The sequence below is a fragment of the Polyodon spathula genome, chromosome 18, assembly GCF_017654505.1.
Source record: "Polyodon spathula isolate WHYD16114869_AA chromosome 18, ASM1765450v1, whole genome shotgun sequence".
Lineage (NCBI taxonomy): Eukaryota > Metazoa > Chordata > Actinopteri > Acipenseriformes > Polyodontidae > Polyodon > Polyodon spathula.
Window position 1 is genome coordinate 2,434,685 of NC_054551.1, and position 22,778 is coordinate 2,457,462.

Genomic DNA, 22,778 nt, shown 5'->3' on the forward strand with positions numbered 1-22,778 from the left:
ATCAGCTATTTGTAGCATTGAATTCAACTTTGCTCCGAAATCATTACATAACCATTTAACCACATATGGGCGATACCTGCGCCGAAAAGCACTTACTGGATAGAAATGCAGAGAGGCTTTTTGAATTTCTTTGCTGCTCGCTGCTGTGGAAGGAAGCCATTGGAATACCATTAAATCCTAATAGCGAGAGGACCGTGATTAGATGCTACTTAAAATAATTAAATTGATTGAAAGTGCTGTTGACAAATGGTAAAGGTGTTTGAGAATTGTAAATCTTTGTAAAACATACTGCCCAGGGCAGAATGCACATGCTTTAAATATACTATGATGGCCTGTCACAAACTGAAAAATGTGCCAGTTTGAAAGGGGTGTACAGCAAATGGGTATAAAATATTACTTTTTTTTTTTTTTTTAAAAAAGGTGAATATGGATTAAGTGTTAATGTACAGAACATATCAAAGGTAACACGGTCCTTAAGTTTATAGATTCAGAACCAACACAATCCAAAACTAAAAAAAAAATCGCACGTAAACAAAAACCGAAGTATATAAAGTTGTCAGTTTTTATTGCATATATCACAAACATGAATGTGACCTCCGGGGTCTAGCCTCAATCACTGCTAATTCCAACCATCATCTCAATAAAGTTCTATCATTACCTAGTTTAATAGCAGCATTTTTTAAATACTTTCATTTATACATAAAATAAAGAGATTAGTGTACAGCTTTCACAAATAATAAAATCAGCTTTCAAATAAGATGGGAACAATAATAGCAGCAATACAATAAAAAAAAAGGACATTACATAGTAATAAATATATATATATTTTTTAAAATACATCAAGTGGTTGAGGAAAACTTAACGAAAAGTTGGCTCATTTTTTATATCTGAAAAGAGGATAACATGGTGCCATGCAATTCAAGCACTGTATTGAAAACTTAGACCTCCTTTAGTACGTTCTCCCTATCCCATTAGATTGAAATACCAAATTGACGGAAGACTTTCTATATATTTAAAATATTAATCATATTTGGGAGGGTGGTGTAGTAATTAAAGTTACCGTACTAACAAATACTTACATCATCTTACATCAAGATGGACAATTAAACAAAAATGATGTGCACTGCATTCACAAGACAAACCTCATCAAAACCTTTGCTTAATTTTATTGCTACGTTTCTTGTATAGTAACGTGTATGGATGTAATTAAATTATAATTATTGCAGCATCAATTATGCTACACCGAGCAGACATATAAAAAGATAATGAAAGTGACGCATAAACGTTTAATCTTTTAAAAGTGGGTGATGTGTGCTTCATGCATTTCAGGGATTTAACACAATGGCATGCATCTTACAAGGAAAAGTAGGAGACCTGTGCCCAGTATTAATCACTTCTACAGTCACACCCACAGCATAAACACCATAGGAATTTGTTTTGAACCAAAACTTAAGGTAATATATTCATCAGAGCTGTAGCGAAATGGTTTAGAGATGATTTGTAGAAAATGCTACAAAACCCATCTAAGTGGAAATGTAAGATCTGTTTGTTATATTGTATGTAATCATGTCTGTCTCCCAGCAACGTAGTAAACAAATCAGGCACACAGTTGATGATGACACTTAAGACTACACACCAAAAGTTTTTAAATACTGCCGACTTTTTCTTTCTTGTGCAAATAGAAAATACAAAAATAAACACCTACATTATCAACAAATGTAACCAAGGTACTGCTATTCATCTCCTTTATCGATCTTCACTTCAGGTCAGACAGCCGACCAAGCACAAAGGTCTTTTGTTACTATATATTGTGTAGAAACATTACTTAACAACTACCATTTAAATGCTTGGATTAGAGTTAGTAGCGGCCACTTTAATTCTTATATAAATAAACATACACTCAGTCCATCAGTCAGTACTCTCGTCCTCAAAACTGCTAAAACATAAATGGTTGATTATCTCTATAAAATATTGTAAGGCCAGACATCTTTTAAAATGTGTATATTCAGTAGCTCCACTTTTACACAACTGCTTCAACCTCTTCTTTCAAATGAATTAACTTTATAGTTATGGATCTGTATTCATTCATATCTCCCGCATAAGTTATCTGTCATAACATTCCAATCGTGCATTCTCTCTCTTATGGTACAACTTACTGAAAAAGTATATAATGTATTAAAAAAAAGTGGGGACTAGGACTGTTCCTATGTGCAAATCATCATATAAAGTTTCAAGCATAAAATCTTGGGAAACAAAAAAATATTTACAAAATTAAAAAAAAGCTTCCTACTTGACTTAAAACTGTGAGATTCCTGCAAAGGTGCACATTGCTTCTGACGAAAAACACAAGGAGTAGTTTAGTGTGCGATTTTCTCTCCCCCACCGTAAGTACTAAAGTTAGCCACAATACAATTTGGGCTGCCAAAACTTTCATAAAAGTAGGCCAGTAAGGAGGTCCCAGGCAGGCCTGTACTATCATGTACCAGATTATTGTATATTCATTGTTTCATTTGATTTTCTTCCGGCTTTAATATTGTATTTTATTTATTTTAAAAATATAGGAGTTCATGGAACCAATCAATGCATGTCACCGTGGTAACCAGAAGAAACAGATAAGACAAGAAATGGATATCTGTTCATCAGCCCAAAATGATCCAATCATTTATGATTAAAAAATAAAACAGTAATAAAGTGTTAATAATAAATATCGAGATTAACAAGGGCATTACCTCTAGATCGGATCCATATTCAGACAGTTAAATCAAAAGTTTTTTTTTTTTTTAGGACCTACATTTGATTTTATAAAATAGATTTATGCGGGTGGTTCTGTTATGCAATGAATGCAGTTTAGCAGCCCAAACTAGTATAGATGCTTAAGGATAAGAAACCAAGCCTTCCATAACCTAATCCACACTGATCAGCTTTCAGAACCGAAGCGCATTAGTTAAACCTTCCATCTTAAAAGCAGCCTCAAACTACACCAAGAAAAAAATAAATAATAATAAATCTCTTCTTAGAAAGGGTTTCAATTTGTAGCCATCCACAGCGATTACTTTATCCCTCAGGAGAGCTGCTCTGTGTCATTGGGTGCTGGTTTCTATCCCAGGCGTAACTTCCACTGTCGTCTCACTACAGTGCTCGGCAGGAAGCTCACAGGCCATTCCTCTTCTAGTTTTGGTTACTGCTCAAGCAGCACGTGCTGGCCTCCTCTTCACTCTACGGCAAAGCCGCAGGTCTCCTCCACGGCAGTCAGAAGTTTCTCGTACAGCTTTTCATAAGTTTCATACGGCGGAATGTCAATCCGATTAAAGCTGACGACAAAGTAAATAATTTCATAAAAACAAAAAAGGTACATACTTTAAATTTCATTTTTGCAACTGAAACAAATCAGGTTTGCAAAGACAAAATGCATGTGTTGTTATAAAAAAAATAAAACTTTTACCTAAAATCACACCCAATACTGTTTAAATGCAAATTATGTGTTTAAATAAACATTTATTCAATTATGTCGATAAGACACTATAGGAAAGAGGGAGGTTTGTAAAATCTACAACACATTTATAAGTATTCCTATTGATAAAGCTTACAAATAACTGTATGATAACAGTTTAGTCTTACCAAGTGTGGGCTTTAGGCAGGTTGTCTGTGTTGGCATCGATCAGATGGATAGTGAAGAGTCTGGGTCCTGCGGAACCTGTAGAACCTTACAAACATACATTCTAGTTAACAGTTACCACAATAAAAAGTCCAACATCTTAGCCAATTCTGTTTGAAGTAAAAAAGTAAGTGCTATTTTATACCAAGTATTTAGACTGCAGTCTGGAAGTAGCTTAGTGGTTTTTCGAAAGGTCTCATTTAAAAATAAAATCATATAAGTGTTACCTCTGTTATTGTAAGCAAACACAAGCTTACAAAGCTGAGCCTAACACAATAATGGCATTAAACATGTACAGGCTTCACATTAGAAAGGTTACGCTAAACTGAAGGTAGCAGGAGGTGGCCAATTTATAATCTGTAACTGTGAATAACTTCAAAAAGATGTCAAAATAAATGTATCCAATATAGAATATGATTTGAAGAAATCACATTTACTAAAACAGTTATACAGCATAAACTCAATGTTTTTTGAAATTTTTGTTATATAAAAAAAGCCATTTACAGGCAAAACAGCAGTTATACCCAAGTGTTATGTACACTATCAAACCAAATTCTCTTTGCCCAAAATATGACGGCTGTGAGACCATTTCTAAGCATGGTTGAATTTAAAATAAATAACATATATATGTGTGTGTGTAACACATATGAGATATACTTTGCCATTATACAGTGCACTTCATTTCTTTGACAATTTAAAATATAAATTAGGCTACTATGTATCGATATGATAAAGAGGGGGTCTAACATGTTTGAACCCCTTCCTTATCCAGCTTCACTTGGGCTACACAAGGAAACAAGTAGCTCAGTTTATTCGACAGCCACCTTGCAGTGCTTTGAACCCCTGCAGCGGGACGCGGGTGGAGCCTGTAACGAACTGCAGCAGCCTCCCTCTCCTCTCCTCATCAAACGACTCCACTGCCTGCCAGAACCACTTGACCATGTTGCTGTCAGCCACACAGTGCTTCAGCCGGGTATTGGCCTTCCAGTCGTTGAGATCTAGCTTACCCAGGCCTCCGATGATTAGCTGTAAAACAAACACAAATTAGTATCAAGCTTTGAAAAGAGCACACCACCACCAGGGACATTACCACCATATTAGATGAAACAGAAAAGTAAACCTGATGGAATCAGATTTGACCTAGGCTATGTTGCTCTTGTTGCCACAAATCAACGTTAAGAGCAATGCATAGAAGTTACTATTATTAGTTCGTAAATCGGTGTGATTACAAGGTTTCACAATGAAATATATAAAACTCTTTATATATTTGTATTCACTGCATCTATTTTAGATGCAAGGTAATACGTGCATTACCTCTAGTTCCTTGTGTTCAAAGGGCTTTAACAAATGCTGTGGAATCAACTCGTTAAATCCTTTTTGCAAGGCTAGAAACTGAGCCTCAATCCCTCTCATAAACCTCCAGTTCACGTATAATCTGAAACAAAAGAAAAATGTCATTTTCAAGGACCATATTGAACAGGGACTTACAATGCAGTTTCCAATGTAGAAAAATCCAATCAATATGCACCAAACGATTAGGTAAAAGACATTTTTTGAAAAGACTAGATCTTTGCAATTGAGTTTACTTTGAATACAAAAAAAAATGTTTTATTAAATTGGGAATGCACAAAATTACTAGAATCAATAAGTTTTTGATAAATGTGCTCAAAAAGACAAAGTGGCATTTCGTTGGAACATTACAACTCTGCCTCACCTTACATATTCCTTCTTGTTCTCCTCAGTTACCGGAATGTTTCTTCCGTTTGGTTTGAGTTCATGTTGGAGAAATTTACCAAATGCATTATGCTCTACACAAAAAGTATGATCCAGTACTGGGGTGATGTCATTCTCACTTGAAATAAAAGGAATAAAGTCATTTACAGGTTGTACAGTGAGAAGAGTAGAAAATAACTTGGAATTCAGCAATGAACCATAGAATACAACTACTGTTACATTAAATAGAAGTCTGAAAGGAAATGTTGACCTTTTCAATACTGAATACTGCTAAAAGGCACTTAGAAAAACACAACACAGCACATATGATTTAATTTTCTGGAAGTTACTTAATATTGCACGGTTACAGTACAGAAGAGTTGATTGTTCACTAACTAAAAAGTGTCTGTTGAAAAGAAAAAATGACATCTGCTTTGGTATGGAACAAAGTGGACACATTCTGATCACATTCTTGCAATTTCTCTCCCAGTATGGGAGCACATGGTGCTCTCAGAGAATTATCATCTTCACTAGCAAAAAGGAGGAAGTTTAAATGATATCCTTAAGAAAACGGCCTTCATTTTCAATAGCATTATAATAAGCCATATTTGTTTTTCCTCCATTCGTATTCTATTTGAACAAGGAGGCATGCCAGCAGTTTGACTTACAGAATCCACACTAAGCTTTTGTGTAACTCCGGATCCACAGTTTCCAGGTCAGACAGCTGTATGGGTTTACCCAGCAGCTGCTTATAGAAAGGCAGTGTAAAACCTCCATTAATGTAGTGTCCGTGGAAAACAGCCAGGCCCATTATCCGCCCAACAAAGTGGAAATATGACAAATGATCCTGCAAGAGAAAAACAAGGGAGGGGAACAAAGAAATTACTTAAAGGGTTAACATTGCCATCCAGGGGACTTATTGCAACATTACAGTATTTGGAAGTCTTAAGTTGATAACACAGAGTGGTTTTATCTTATAGGTACTGTATACAAACACCCCAAAATATTTTGTATTCTAGTACAGCATGATCATTTTTCTATGGCAACTCAGACTTTGAATTCATTTAATTACTGTTCAACTAAAGGAATAACTACTTAATTGGGGGGGGGGGACAACAATCTTACCGGATTAATAGAGGAGTCCGGATTTATTTGCAGCGTGTAAATGTTATCCGTGGAATACTGGAACAGTCCATAATACGGATTTAGCATTTCATGACACAGGAGATACAACCACTCCCTTAAAGAAGAAAGGAGACAATAAAATAAAGACATCCGATTCATTCTGAAACAAAAAGCCTGATGCTTTGATCAAGAACATTTTTTTTTTTAATTAAATAAAGTATGGTACCTTGCCACCCCACCATAGTCCAGTCCTTCTTCTCCCCGGAACTTCACCATCAGTCTTTTCTTCAGGTCTTTGTGCCGCATCTTCATGATCTGTCTATAAGACTCCTATGGGCCAATAAAACACAAATTGCTCAAATATACAATACATACTATGGATTCTTAACCAAAGGAAAAAAAAAAAAAAAAAAAAACACACATCCTTCGGATCCCTTACCTCAAAAATTTCCTCCCTGGATACCTCAATGCGACAGTGACCGGCTTGTGGCTGCTGCAATGAGAGCTCATGCCTTAGCAATTTCAGTTTCTGCACCAAGTCCCTCTCATAGCGTACAGGGAGCTCTCCTTCTCCATCCTCTGGAGGAACCTCAGTCTGCACAGGCAGCTGCTGGCCGGATTCCTTTACCTGAGAATGCTGACTGTCATGGTAAATCAGAGAACAAATAGTAATACAAATAAAAAGGTTATTCCAGAACAGGGAGAAATGCATGGTCCTTGTCAATTATATTATATGCAAAAAACTAAAGAAAAAAGGTTTTAAAAGAATGAACACAGAATTTTTTTACATATTTTTATTTTTAATACTTGCCAACTGGGAGTCCTACCTCATTATGTGGTGTAATCTTGGGTCTGTGAATTGTGTTGTTCTGTTATTGTGGTCCACAAAATATATCCTTCCCGAAACTGTACTTCTGACCTCCCACCCTGGAGGCAGAGGACCTAAATCTTCGCAGCTGACACTGTTGAGGTCCCTGCGGAAATACCATTGCAAACCGTTATTAACCCTAAAGACAAAAAAAAAAAAAAAATATCACTTATTATCGATAAGCTCAAGAATAGGCAAAATGTACAGCAAGTCAACTTCAGTCTAAAACATTTAGAGAGACATTACAGAACAACGATGGGGCATTATGCATTGTTCAACACGGATCAGGCAACTCCCCACCTTGGTATTCTTGGGTCGTGCCAGGTACTGACTCCAGTCTGTGTATGTAGAAAGTAAACCTGGCCCTGTACTGTCGTCCTTTGTTCTGGTGGAAATACGAAAATAAAACACATACATTTTACTATAGATAATAAATACACAACCCCACACAATTTAAACATTAAAATAAAAACAGCATAATTTATACTGTAAAACCAACAGAAAGCCTGAAAGCTAACCTCCTGTGAGGTGGCTTGTTTAAAAAAAGGCTGAAACAGCAGGAACACAGATTCCAAAAAGAAGTTCCTTAAATATTTTATCCATTAGCACCTTCCACATATACAGGGATGACCTCTGTCACATCAAAATGTATTTATAAGGGTTGAACCTACCGTAACCCTCAGGCAGGTCGGGGGATTGGCTCCCGTGTGGCCGGTTCTGAGGGGTGTGTGCGTGACCTCTGGTGTCTTGATTTCGGAGGCGTTGTGCCTGAAGCCTCTGCTCCTGATTGGGCGATTCCAGGAAGCGGCAGTTCCCTCCCCCTGCGGCTCCAGTGCTGTCTGTGTATGGTAACGGCTCCTCCATGAAACAGCTAAGCGGTCTTCCGGGCCCCGAGTCTTCAAAAACTGGGCTAGAAATGTTTCAAAAACAGCAAAGTACCCGTCATTGAAACTGTAGTCTTTTTTCAGGTACACATCATAAAAGTTCATGTTGAGCAGTTAAGTAGACAAACTAAAACGGAAATATTGCTTTTGGATTAAAATTCTTGAAGACATAATGGCTGTTTTACAGAGATGTTTTTTCTCATATTAGCCTAGTGTTCTCCTAAATGAATTAAAACTTAATCTTATTTTTGCCTCTGTGTGGTGTCAAAACAATATAAAAAAAAAAGGCCATACAGAACATTTCACAGCACGTTTAGTATCCATAATGATTTGGTAGGTGACAATATTAGACAAATGCTTTACAAACACTTTTTAAAGTTTCTTTAGTACTCAGCACGTTAACAGTGGCCCAAGAATTTCCATCACTCACCCTTCATTTTCTAGAAGTCCTCTACAGTCTACAACAGCTCCTCCAGTGCCTATCCTGTCCCGAGTCTGTAAACTTACTATAATAAAACATAACAACCTTTAACATTTAACAATGTTCTTGATTTAAAAAAAGATTTCACATGCAAGAAATTAAACTGTTGCCAATTTTTAAAAAACTTTAAAACGATCAGCTGCCACCAAAACTCCTGCCAGTGTGCAGAAAGCTTTCAGTTAGTACTAAAGATTATAGCCAGACGTACCTCTTTGTAATCCACACATTAAACCACAGTCCTTACCTACTATTTGGCCACGTACTGCATCGCTGTCAGTGGGGTTTAATTTGCATAGATCCAAACGCTGGTCTGTTCGGGGACGACACAAAAATAAAATTGTTTTACTTTAAGAACTGTCCTTACCCTACAATTAACCTTCCTGGGGACTAAAAGGGCAGTGGTACAAGCTTAACAAAAAACATGACAGACACCACTAAATATATACACCTAATAGACTGCTTTTTACTAATCCTACTTATTTTCTAGCTATTTATCAAGCCGTTTCTATGCACGTCGCACTTCAAACCCTTGTCTAGAAAGGTACACTGAACGCTATGGCAAGGCAATGTTGATAGGGCAACACATTAATGCAGCAAATGAAAAGGTACATACAGCCAGTGTCCTTTAGCCTGCTGATCGCATTGGATAAGAGTCTCACACAGCCCAGGAAGCCAGCTCCCTGTTTCTTGTGGATTTTCTTGTGATTCCATACACTGATGGTGATCGAGTCTGTTTTTCCAATATATCTGGTAGAGTAGGGAACAATTAAAACAGAGAGAGAAGCCTTACAAAACACACCAAGGCATCTGTAAGCAGGTAATCAGTGAACACACACAATAAGCATATAAACTTAGATGATAATTTACAAACAATTTAAAGTAAACATTAAAAAACAAACAAGAAAAATCTATCTATATCTACAGCTCTATCTATACACACACACACATTATATATATACACACACAATGTTTTAAGTCACTTAACTAATTCATAGATTGCTGCAGAACGAGAAAAGTAACTTGTCAGACTGCAAAAGATGATAAGGTTGGCACCCTGAGCCATACAGGAGCAGTCATTTCTAAAAAGGTACACACTTGCCTTAACAGCTCTCATCACTTGGATGATATTACCAGTAGCGAAACCCTACCAGTTTGCAGCGTATCACTGTGACAATGTCACTTAGACTATGCATTTTCCTGGAATATTGTTAAACTGAGTGTGCAAGATTCTTCTAAACTATTCATGTGGGTGAAGGCAACAAGCTGGATAGGAAAACTAAACATGTTGCTAAGGCCCAGGCAGACAGACTTCACAAGAGTGTATTGACGATTATCTTAGCAAATTACTGAGCAGAGTAATTGATTAATCCATTCTTTCCATAAAACAGGCCCAAAAGGATCAATTGAACAAAATTCTTTCCCTGAATGAACTTCCGGTCAGAGTGATCTTTATAAAACAGTCTAATGTTCTTACAATAAAATGGGTGGAAAGCTTCAAATGACTAGTCAAGCTTTCGATAGTCACATATTTTATAAACATTAAACTGCAAAGCTCAGACCCCAAAAAATGTCCCTTTTCAGTTAACTGAGAAAATTGTTAAAAATGGATACTGTTTAAAATTAAAGTAACTGTGACATATAAATGCCAGCTTTCAAGACCTCAAGTGTCTTCTTCAGATAAGGTGTAAAATATTCATAGATGATGCAATAAAGTATCGCTCGTGGCAGATTTCCATGTACCTAAAAGTACAAGATGATAATAATAAGAAGAAGTCACTCACAGATCATAGTGCTGGTTCCACTTTGGGTCCAGTGTGCTCTTCACTGTGTCTGTTGAATGGCACTGACCTGATCCATCTACTACTATTTTGGCAAAAGGGTCAGGTAACCCTGTGACAGACGGAAATACATGATGAGCCTGAATCATGTTACAAAAAGACAACAGCGTGAGCTACAGTATCTGAAACTGTCCACATACTGTCATACTGTGCCAAATCAGGATTCAAGAGCAAGACTGTATTAACATTAATTTTAGTGTTTACAGTACCTTCCACTTAAACTGCAAAATGCTTGTGCGTCTGCATGTTTTCCATTACTATTCAAAATATTGTAATATACTGTTGCACCAGTGTAAGTGGTGGACGTTACCAGCAACAGCAAAAGGAGAAAAACATATTAGGGGAAAAAGTATAAAACGTCCCAAAGATTTGGAGTTTACTTACTGAAGAAATCCTTTTTTGCCAGGTTCTTGGCACATAATACTGCAAGACAGAAAAAAAATAAAATAAACAAAAAAACAGGGTAATCAGTTTGTGTGTTTTTCAGCTTTTTACCAGCCTCCATTTTCACTTAGTTTCTGGACTCGTGTACAGATCTCAGCGATGCTCACATTTTAGAAATAAACTAACTTTGAGCTTATTTATTTATACAGTAAATGAAATGGAGATTGAAAACATATAGCAAACCAAGTTGCACCACTCACACTTAAACTGTTCAAGTTAAAGAAAATGAATAACCTACCAAATGCATTTAGTAGCAGGTGTCTTGCACCACTTGACACACAAATGCCGCTATAAACACTTACTTGTATTTGTTAAATATGTCTGTCCAGTCAAAGAATTTACAATTGATTTACAGTAATTGTCAATTTAACAGTTTAGGAAATTCACCTCACTAGTTTAAAACAGAACATCTTACTGAATATTTACAACATACTTTGCTGTATAAAAGTGTATTGTAAAGGATTGCCAAGGAAGTTCACCTCTAAAGCGTCAGATAACACAAATTAAAAGTCTGAATTGAGCAAATTCCTATTACTGTGTTGTAACTGCTCGCAACAATAGCGCTGTATTTGGAAACGTTATTCGCCTACTGATTTACAGTGGCACCTTTGCCTTTGTTTCATTGAGAAATTATTTCTGCTTCTTTAGTTGCATGCTTTGTGTACTGTACCTCTGAAACGTGTAAGCGGAATCTGAATAGCAGCTCTGCACAGTCAGCAAAACAAACTGCTGGGAAGCGCAAAGAAAACAGGTACAGCAGGTTATGTAGACTAGACGGTTCTCAGCGACTGGTATTCTAGGAAGCGAGATCTGGAACTATTTCAGTGTTACCGGAAAAAAGGCTCCAAAGAACAAGAGCACTCTACATTATTCTTATGGGTAGCCAGAGACAGTGTGATCCCTTTACAAAAAGGCATCTCTACTCAGTACAGCTAGCTCAGCCAATCAAATTACAAATTTTGAAGTAGATTTACCTAACATTAACAATAAAATGTATTGTTTCTTTTGAGTAGCTTTTCTTACCAATATGCCAATGCTTGATAATTCCACCACAGCTCGACGAAGGCCATCTCACTGAAACGTTGCTCAGTTTTTTTTGTTCTTTTTTAAATAATAAAAGAAGCGAAATTTGATCTATGCTCTATTATGGCGTTGCACCTCTACTTGCATCAATTGTGAACAATTTTGGGATACTTGGGAGACTGATCCCGGAGGTAGCACCCAGGAATGGAAAGAGTGGTAATTATATCAAATAGTCGGTGTGCGATAGTGTCTACATGTTTTGGACTTTACTGACAATTAATAGTTAAAATGTAATTTAATCATTGAAAGACAGAAACAGATACAGATGGGCATAGGAATGTTGAGTAAATTCCCCCAATTTCCAGAAACTTCAAGCATTTCCTGCTGGTGTGTTCAGTTAGATTGTAATCAGTCTGTTGCTGGTAAGAAATGGAATTTCTCTCAATGACTAACAAGAAACAATACATGTCCCTTATTTACAGCTAGGGTGACATGTTCATTTATAACCACTCACAATAACACAGCAACATACACCCCTCAAACGGCTGCAATTAAAACATTTCTGAATCCCAAATTTCACAGGGCACACTTGCTGCAGAGGTCTTTAAAACTGTGCAACTTGCAATTCATTATTGTTGCACAAACGCCTTAATGGAAGACACCAAATCCACTTACAGTAACTAACAGTTTGATATTTACTGGAATATAAGCCATCATTTCACTTTTCAGATCCCGCTGGTTTCTAATTAGTTTATTTCACTCTTGTTCAGAACGTGGGAGCAATTTAAACAGCTCTAGAATATGTAAACTCACTTCCACGTTGGCACTGACCGAGTGACTCCATACTATTGGTGGTTTAAAAACTTATACCATGTGCACAATCATAATCTATTGGTTCAGCCGCAGTATACCTTTATTAATATTGACAGGGGAATGACATACAGTCACCCTCATATATTAGAAGCCACTGTGAGCCAACTAAAGGTCATTATGTGCCTTCAATAATAGATCCAGCTGGCTGGAATGCAGTTCCTGTCTCATCCTAGTGTAGTTTATGAAGAGATTAAAGAGATAAACAATGAGAATATAGAATACTTAGGTAGGTGCAACTATTTGTTTGCTTCAGTTTACAAGATGGTCCTGGTGCTGCATTTCAGTCGTGTTGTTTTTTTGTTAAGTTCAACGAATTAGGATGTGAAAATGCTGACTGATTGTTAAGCAGACTGCTGCATTTTGTCAATACCATCAGAATAAGGTTGTGTGGTCTGGTGTCTTTTTTTGAGGACAACTAAACAAAATGGACTACTGTAACTAGGAGCAGAACAAGCAAACACAGTAGCCTTCATTTGGAGCCTCTGGGCTTGGCAAACATTCCTGCTGTACACACAGTATACATATTGTCCTGAATAGCATACTTCAGGAAGTTAAGGAAGAAAGCATTTGGTGCAAAGCACCGAGCAAATCAACATTAAAAAAGAAAAACCTGCGTCTATCAACCTGTACCCGTGTAGAGTACGTGAACTGGATATCCTGGCGCAGATGACTAGTTTCGACACTTCCTAAAGCACAGGCACAGTAGGTCAATATGCATGCATCCTCCTACTGTGCTAAATGCAGTCCCCAAGGAACAGCATCCACTGTGTCTGAGTCAGGGACAACAAAACTGTCTGCCGAGAGTCTTGGTGGGAGGGGGGCAGGAAAACAAGCCTTTCCAAGCCATGAGTCACTGGGACCTGACCAACCTCTCAGACAAATTACAAGTGAGAAGCTTTGAAAATGTACCTTAGTACAGTATTCACTGTCTGTTTACAGTACAATGGCTTAGAAGATTGTTTGTGAACAACTTGTGGGCTAAAAAGCACTGGTAATCGGCACCTGTGCTGTAAGGTGCAATGAAAGGCATTGAACCAGGATGCAATTATACTATACAGACTTGGCAAAGGATACAAGTCACAGACATATTTGTCAGCAGTGTTTAGCAAATCTTCCAACGATAACTTAATATAGAATACTCTGTTGTGGAAATGAATCAATAAAAGCAAAAAAGGGCAAAACAGGCCAGCAAGTAACCTTTGCTTGTTTAATGCTTATATTAATAAATAATAATAAAAAGCACGCTATTTACAGCAAGGGATTAATGCATACAATCTCAAGGGGCTTGTTTGACGTCACAACTGCTGCTTGCACTGGATTACATTTCATCAAGGGGGTCTAGTTTTAGAGACCGGCTAAACTAATCTGTTACCCACATTGAACCAGACTGATTTATGATGTAAACGCACCAACACAGACGCATCAAGTGATGAATAGGAGTGTTGCACTTATTTTACAAGCCGGAGGGGGGGGGGGGTTAAAAAAAAAGTTAGAATATCTAAGTCTAAACCGATTATGTTTGCTGGATACGTGTGGCTACTGCCTCCACAATGGAAGTATAAGCTTAGCAAGTCAGAGTTTTGCATTTAACCCAGCAAGTCAATCTCTCCCATTAAACTGAATCGAACACATGTCACTGCATCCTTCTGGCTATAACAATTCAGCACACACAAAAAAGTCTGACAAATTTACAAAGCAGGCTGTACAATACAGCACATTGTCCAAGAATGAATGTACAGCAGTGATGGCCTGTATAGGGTTATAGTGGTTTCTTACACTGTGCCTTACTGTACACGCTTGACTAAAAAAATCTGTTCTTAATTCAACGAACATATTTTTAGAAAGACCAGACAAAGAATATTTTCTTGTCTTTAGAAGCCCCTTCCCAACACAGAATACCCCTATAGGAATTATTAAAAGGTCTTATTAGTTCTGATGCTATTGCTAGCGCTGCTTCCCTTTAAATTTGTATGGCTGTTTTAACAGACTTACTTGCCATCTTCACATTTAAAATTAAATTTCTCTGCTTGTATTTCTCTTTTGCTTTGTAAGAATCTCCATGGAAACACCCACTGTGTTGGGAATATCACCCTGAGTATTTTCAAAATATCCTGACAGAACAGGTTTACACTTGGGCAGTAAATAGCTGTGTTTTAGTTCCTTTGCTTTTGAGCCTAGTACGATAAATAAAGAGAGGTCCTCAGGAGTATATTACTTGCATCCTGAAAAAGCGGAAAAACGCAAATGGTAAAACCCTTTTTTTTTTTTTTTTTTTTTTTTTTAATTAATATGCAATTTAGTGGGTTATTTAGCAGACATCTAAAAGCAATTTCAGACAAGCAGTTACATGACTGAGTAACAGGCTTAAACCACAAATAGTGGGGTTGAGGAGTGTGTTGTCTGGTCGACAGATTTCATCAGATGCCATCTAATTAAAGGGATTTAAAAAAAATTAAATCACCCACCACTTCACTTTCATTTCTGTTAACATGTTAAAGTTTGCCCCAGTATCTTTGGAAGGCAATTACATTCCAGTCCTTGTCTAACTGAACTAAAAAGGTCACTGACCTTGTGCACTTTACAATCGGCCCTATATGGGTGCTCTGCCCTTTTAATAACCCAGCCTGCTATCAGAACTGTCTGGATTGCTAGGTGCTCCCCAGTTTACTGGGTTCAGTGTCCAGCTCAGACATGCAACAATTAAATGGTCCTAGCAATGGAACCCATCCTTGTAAGAAGATGCTTTTAAATTATATTTTAACTGATTCATGTTTTCAAATAGAACTTCACAAAGAAGTCACCCCAAACCAATATACAATGATGCATGCACAAATCAATCACAAAAAATAAATTAAAAATGCTGAAACTATTCTTACATCTTGCAGTAAATGAAATAGCCTTGTCACACTCTTGGGCAACAAGCACATTTACTGTAAGTTGAACAGAAACAAACATTATAAAATATCTACTGTTGTTTACACGTCTCCCAAAATCCTGACAAACAAAGGGTTGTACATTATCAGCACTTGGTATCTCTAAACTTAAGATACAGCAGTATCAGTCTACCTGCCACACTCCTTGTGTACCCTTTATACAAAGCAGGATCTATTTACACAGTTGGGTTAATGATTTCAGTCGAATCAGTAGTCTCAGTTTACAAAGGATAGTGCAGCAGACAGTCACCAGGGACTGCATAATAAACCACAAATATCCTCCAGCTAAGCTTTACAATACAGATAGGAATGTCAGAGGACCCACACGTTACATGCCTATATTATTGCAAGTCAAATACTGACAGTACAACTGCATGCAAATAGGTTCTATTAAAAACAAAACATCCTCTTATTGAACACAATAACACAGATCTATAGGTTCTGGATTTACGAATCCCTGAGGATTGCAATCTCTTCATGGGAATGAATCATCAATTAAATGCAAACCCTAATTAAACAATTAGTAATTACAAAGTGGGCTTTGAGTCTTAATTCACAGGGCCCGTTTGCAGAAAACTGTCTTGAAATAACCAATACAGTACAGTACCATGGCAAAGTTATTAGTTGCATACTACACAAATAGAGTATGCTTGATAACAATTGGTGTAAACTGCTGCCTTAGGTAATAGTTTATTTATTCTAAAAAAGTTAAAAAAAAAAAAAAAAAAAAAATGTTTGTTTTTCTTCATTATATGCACTGGAGTCAGAACTGGGGCATCCAGTCCCTTGAAAATAAGTCCCTTATTGTTTTTCTGCGGTTCACAAACACCATTTTAGTGCATCATGTGGTCATATGACCCACTTTTAAACTATCCAACAAAAGGCTGAAGGCATCCTGAATAGGAGTGGCCTTGTCTTGACTGATTCTGCTCATAAAATAGACATGTCTTAAAACCAGTGTTTAAGATTAAAGGTGATGTCTTAAGACTCAGTTGCTATCTTAAAGCCTCAGTAGAGGCTTTGGCGGGATTATAAAAGACTTAAAATTAAAAGCACAATGTATACTGCTTGATGTAGAAGAAACAAAATATCAGAAAATTAAGCTTTACAGTTTAAACACCTCCACGAACTTTGAGTACATGCATCCCCCTTATTCAAACATACAAGCATCTTAACACAAGTAGTAGGAAAATTGTGTCTTCATATTTGGATTAGTGTGACCACTTAGTTTAGACTGCTTCACCTTAAAATATTTTGAACAATAGAAAAACAGAAGATTGAGTAGTTCTTGTAATGGCTTCCTTCCTCTCAACTGCTGGATCACAGCAGTTAGAAAAGCAGCAATCTGCAAATCCCTGGATAACAAAACAGCACAGTTAGATAACCAAATGTCACAAAAGGTCCACAAGACGAGCAGCTTGTCACCAAAGCAGAAAGACTGAATCCAGGACCACTAGTTATATAATAAGTAGAGGCTGCATCTAATGAGCTTGGAGTCTCAGATTTAACCCACAAAGAAGACTTCTGCAAGTTGGAGATAGCTCAAGTTTTTTGGTATGATCCTTTCAATTCCTCAATGAAAACAGCACTTGTTGTGTGGGAGGCTTAAACCTTCCTTTAGAATAAACTGTGACTAACATAGAAAATATTCGATTATTTTGTGTGTGTCATAAAACAAATGATGCAACCAACTCTGGTGGTACACAGGCAACAGTAATGACTGAGTCACAACACGCCCTGCCTTTCTCCATACATACACATACATTATACATACATACCCTGATGTATAAAAAAATACAAAAGGACTTACGTTTAACAACTGAAAATATGCGTGCATCAGGATCAGATTAACATTGTAATAAAAAATACTATAAAGTAATTTCTGAACTATGGTTGTTCAATACTCTTTACATTGTGTCCTAAACTAAAGCATTTGAATTAATCTCACAAACTGCTATTGCTAATGCATTCATTGCCTCAAACTACCACAAATACTGTTTTGAAAAAGATTAACCCTGTCGATTTTATGAAGTTCCGCTTTGCAGAAAAGCAGTGACTGTACCTTTTTATTCCCACAAGCACAATCGACGCTATGTGAAAAGGTGTTAAGTCATAACATTAGAGTCCACAGAAAAGTAATAACAGGTGAGAAATAACTGCTAAGATTTAGGAGGGATTAAAGGAACACAATGATGAGACACCCTGCTAATGGCAAAGCTGTAGATAAAGGGTGTCTGACAGAGGCGGAATGTGCAAAGAGTGGCTGCAGATGGGATAAGAACAGAAGGATAAACTACATTAATGAATGGTGGGTTTTACATATAAAAAGACAAAAAAAAAAAGAAGAATCACACCAGACTTAATTTTGTTTTTTACAAATACCACTAAAGAGTTGGTGGTGCTGTTTTCTATCCTGTTAACATTATAAGAACATAAGAACATAAGAAAGTTTACAAACGAGAGGAGGCCATTCGGCCCATCTTGCTCGTTTGGTTGTTAGTAGCTTATTGATCCCATTCTTACATCATATTTTACTCTACAATTATAGGGCCTTGATACAACACACACAGCACATACACCATTAGCAGTTTAGGTGTCTTTCAAATGCATTATTAAATACCAGATCCAATTTGGTCAACAACCCTGGCGCCAAAAAGGGTTAACGCTAGTTACAAAATTGGTTGGGGCTATATGGACAATCGTGTATCCTGCAATTACTGTATGAGATCTTCCATTTAAAACTACAGCTACAACTGTTACAGTGGATTACAATAACACAGATGTCGACAAGGTCATATACAATTAACATATCAGCATTTTTATACCTAAACAAAAAATTCAACGCTGAAAACCAACTGTTGATGATAAAATGCTGACATCCATTAACCTAATGCACATACACTAATACCCCTTCACTACTATGTTTAAGGTTAGTACCCTGGATTATGCAGGATGTCTTAATTCAAGAATGGACAGTAAAAACCGGTGAACATTATTAAATAATATTGCAGGCCTATATACTCTGTCCCTCAACAAAGCTCTAATTTAATCTCAGTTCAATATCAATATTCCAAGCTTCATTACAATGTTATAAGCGGTTCCCTAGATACATTAAACTTAATGTGCAATGCAAATACCACAGAAACGTACTATGAATCTCAAGAGTTTGCTTGCAAAAAGTGAGATTCAGCTGCATGGTTACATTATATATAATATACTGCAACAGTACTTTCAGAATGACACATACCTTCCATTTCAATAACCTCAATAAACAGCACATTTTCAATCCACGAAAGTAAAAATATAACAACTGCAAAATGTAGTCAGCGCAAAAGGGATTAAAGTTGCTTAAATCTAAGCAATATCTAAAAGAAATGTCTAGGAATGTTAAGAAAGAAATGCATGTGCAGACAGGGTTTGTTAAACAGATTGCAAGATCTTCCATTTTAACTTAAAAGTACAGTTTAAGAGTGAAGACCAACAATACGAAATCGACTGCAGTTCCAGACTAAACCAACCTTCAACGGCAACATTTCCCAAGAAAGAACAAGGTCTGGATTGATGATTTAAAGTGAAAGACTAAACATTGCAGCAGCCAGTGTAATGGCTTCATGCTCATTGTTACATGACACTCCAGACATTCCACTGCCAATTAGAATTCCTTTCATCTGCACAGGGGGGTGGGCACAGCTGGAACTGATGGATTAGTCTACATCGCTACACCACTATTATCAAGTAAGCAGGGATCCTTTGGAGCATCCAGATCTAACATATTGGATACAAATGTTACATTCAAACACTGACACACAAAATGTTACACTTTTCTTACTGAGCGTTTTGTAGGCTTTTTGACAGACCTAGAACATTCCGGATATTTGGATGCAAAGTGAAAATAAAAAAAAAATTAAAAAAATTATAAAAACACAAGCCTAACAACCTAACCTGACACCTCAAATTCCTATTTACAAACAAACATACAATCACGCATGCCAAGCGGAAGAAAGTGTTCAGTTCAGTTAACAATGCATTTTAAATAAAATCTGTATAAAAAACAGACAGTCAAATGCATTTAAAACACATTTTGTAGCCTAGTAACGCAATTACAGAGCAGACACTACAAAACTACAAGAGGCATCAGTTGTGAAATACGAGCGTGTCTCTCTAAACCGGTCTAGAGGGGGGGTTTGCTTCCTTGCTACAGTGGCTAATACAACTGAATTTCACAATTTATATGAAGTACATGAATTATAAACAATGAGCCTGATATGTAGGTCACTAGTACTAAATTACACTAATATCTGCTGAAAGAACGTAATAAGTTAAAGTAGAAGCATGAAAAGTCGAGAGAGAAATATTACTGACATCTATGCCTTACTCCTATAAGCAAATATTTTTACTAAAAGTGAACCGCTCATAGTCGAACTCGTTCTCAATGTAACTTACTGGAGTCTTTAATTTGCTCTTATTTGAATTTGATCTTACTTGCTACTGATTTTACTGTACTGCTCCAATCTGTAATATGATACTCTAATGTGATATTCTGTAACGTGATACTTTGCAACAATTGTAAAACCCTCTGGATAAGGGCGTCTGCTAAGAAATAAATAATAAATACTGTATTCACCACAAGTGTCCGTTTCTAAAACTGGTTATGATGAAGCATGCAGTAGTACATTTCCAATCATTTGTAAACTGCTACTTTATTTTCGGTGTGCACCTGGAAGATTAAAAAAAAACAACATACACCATCTGTGCAGGGTCAATATAAATGAGCGTATTACAGAGACTGTTGAAGGTAATAACAATAAATTAATTATCTAAAGTATACTTAACTATAAACACATGTATTTCACAAAGACCAAACGTTATATCCTGCCTAACAACTTACTACTGAGTTGTATCTAAAATTGAGTTAATAAATCTGGACAGCTTAATCAGCTTTATGCTTTTATATATATATAATATATATATATATATATATAATAATATATTCTATATATATATTATATATACACACACACACACACACACACACCAGTTGATGCTAGTAGGTTGTGGCTGCAGTTCTTGGTGCACATACATGCATGAATGCATGTACTGTTGGCTATTAATTGGAGGCTACAAAACACATAATACGTAATACAGCAGACTGCAAAAATTCAGCAAACACACAAATCCTTCTCTAGGAACATATATAAGCAGGTTATAAATTAGAAGGATTGCTGGGTAAAACAGGCTCCTAATTTGGCAGGAAGCTACAACTGGACTCACTGTGCATGCGCGAACCATGTTTCTTACAGTTATTTACATAGGCAGCAAAATCTGGCAACAGCCAAGGAGCCCCTCCGAATAGTCGTACACATATTGTAAAAGTTTTCACTGTTAAACAAACAATACCGCTGCACGGGTGATTTAATGCATGGTCAACAAAGCAAAACATTACTCACAGCCCGATCTGCATTTCCTGTGTATCACGCCTTATATCAAACACAGACGCCAACGTCCCAGCATATTATTGTATACAGTCCGTGAAATATAAATATTTATAGCGAAATGTAACAACATTATAATGCAGCAAACATTCGTGGTTTGGCTTTTACGCCAGTGCTGTGAACGGCATTTTAAATTTCGGCTGTTTTCCAGACAGACGTGGGGACTAGTGGTCAACATACATTTAACTCGGACTACTTCCCTTTCCAGTGAACCGACAAGACGTCGTGCATAACTAGTTACACGCCCAAATAGTTCGGGTATCAAATTAAAAACAGTTTATGCTATGCTCAACAGTACTTAATCTGGGTGTATATATATATATATTTTTGCTTACCTGTCAGACGGATTTTGATGCTCGACCCGTTCCTTCGTGTGCCAGGATTCGACATCACTCCGGGAAAATAATAACCACCAAACTTTCCCTCAGGACTGAACCTTAGATTCAAACTTCGACACCAAACACAAGTGTTGGGAAACACAATCAACGGGGTTTGTTCTTTCTTGTTTTTCGCAAGAGTTTATCACGGGTATGTTTTTATTTTTTCCTCCTCAGAAAATACCCCGAAGCGCCGAGCTCGCTCAACACTCCTAAACATTTTCGAGCTCGATTGGCGTAGAGGGCGTACGCGCACACGATGGCGGCGTCAGCGTCTCCGGCACGAGTGTGAGTGGGATGCTAATGTAAACAGTCTCTGGGAGCATTCCTGTCTTACTGCCCTGGCAAAGTGGACTTTAACCTCTGTGTTTCAGACTGGGGGATTGTCCATTTGTTTTGTTATTGTTTTATTTTTTTATGAATGGCACCATGGTAGCAGTTAGCAGCATATCATTTCTCAGTTGTTAACAAAACCATAGCGCGCTATCGCAATTTAATAATAATGAAAACATGACATGAAACCAAGCTTGGTTACAAATTCATACAATTCCACGATGATTTCATTAAATTATACATCTTTAGATTATTTTATCGTTAAAGTAACTTATTTTAAACTATCAATTATTCAATTATATAATGATAGCAGGTAGCGCCAATAGCATCTTTCTCACAGGAACCATTGAAACGTCATACCGTTTTTTTTTTTTTTTTTTAATGTTCCAATAAAAAAAAGTGTATTGACAAAATATTATAAATATATCTCATTACGTAGTTAGAATGTTCACACCTCAAAATTGCATTCTATCCCTTGATGCATGTAGGGTGTTGCAGATTTTTTTCCTATCTGAAACATGATAAATTATCTTCAGCCAGGGTGTAGGTGTAATGCTGCTGAGCTAAATCCATCCTATTTGTAATATATTGATGTTACACAAGGAATTTACCATGTGTTCCCTCAAAAGCATACCTGTTTGAAATCCAATAAGCTTCAATCCCTCTGAGACTTTGAAACAGCAGTTCTGTAACTGACCAACCTCAGTGGAAGTCCACTGCTTTGTGTCCTAGCTTCCTT

General features: G+C 36.8%; 1 protein-coding gene across 4 annotated transcripts; it reads right to left on the reverse strand.

Moving 5' to 3' along the window:
* Window positions 1–548: 548 nt before the first annotated feature.
* LOC121330930 (E3 ubiquitin-protein ligase SMURF1) lies at window positions 549–21,948 on the reverse strand. Of its 4 annotated transcripts, none has more exons than XM_041277918.1 (18): window positions 21,665–21,948; window positions 10,949–10,987; window positions 10,508–10,616; window positions 9,340–9,473; window positions 8,971–9,036; window positions 8,676–8,751; window positions 8,033–8,271; window positions 7,662–7,746; window positions 7,321–7,467; window positions 6,933–7,134; window positions 6,720–6,823; window positions 6,494–6,608; window positions 6,037–6,215; window positions 5,370–5,507; window positions 4,970–5,090; window positions 4,480–4,681; window positions 3,619–3,694; window positions 549–3,311 (listed from the first exon to the last, which is right to left on the reverse strand). In XM_041277918.1, the coding sequence occupies exons 1-18, from the start codon at window positions 21,717–21,719 to the stop codon at window positions 3,212–3,214; spliced, it is 2,187 nt and encodes a 728-aa protein (XP_041133852.1). In that variant the 5' UTR covers window positions 21,720–21,948; the 3' UTR covers window positions 549–3,211. The 4 variants fall into 4 exon arrangements, with proteins under 4 accessions (XP_041133852.1, XP_041133850.1, XP_041133851.1 ...); XM_041277916.1 differs by having other exon boundaries at window positions 7,321–7,500; XM_041277917.1 differs by having other exon boundaries at window positions 3,619–3,703; window positions 21,665–21,947.
* Between the last annotated feature and the right edge of the window lie 830 nt (window positions 21,949–22,778).

What these genes read in the sequence shown, in the direction of transcription:
- LOC121330930 (XM_041277915.1), bottom strand. Translation starts at nt 21,719, where the DNA reads ATGTCGAATCCTGGCACACGAAGGAACGGGTCGAGCATCAAAATCCGT. An exon ending in CATCAAAATCCGTCTGACAG is followed by an intron (nt 10,988 to 21,664) that starts GTAAGCAAAAAT and finishes TCTGTCTTGCAG; the next exon opens with TATTATGTGCCAAGAACCTG. An exon ending in CGGACTCCTCTATTAATCCG is followed by an intron (nt 6,216 to 6,493) that starts GTAAGATTGTTG and finishes TTTCTCTTGCAG; the next exon opens with GATCATTTGTCATATTTCCA.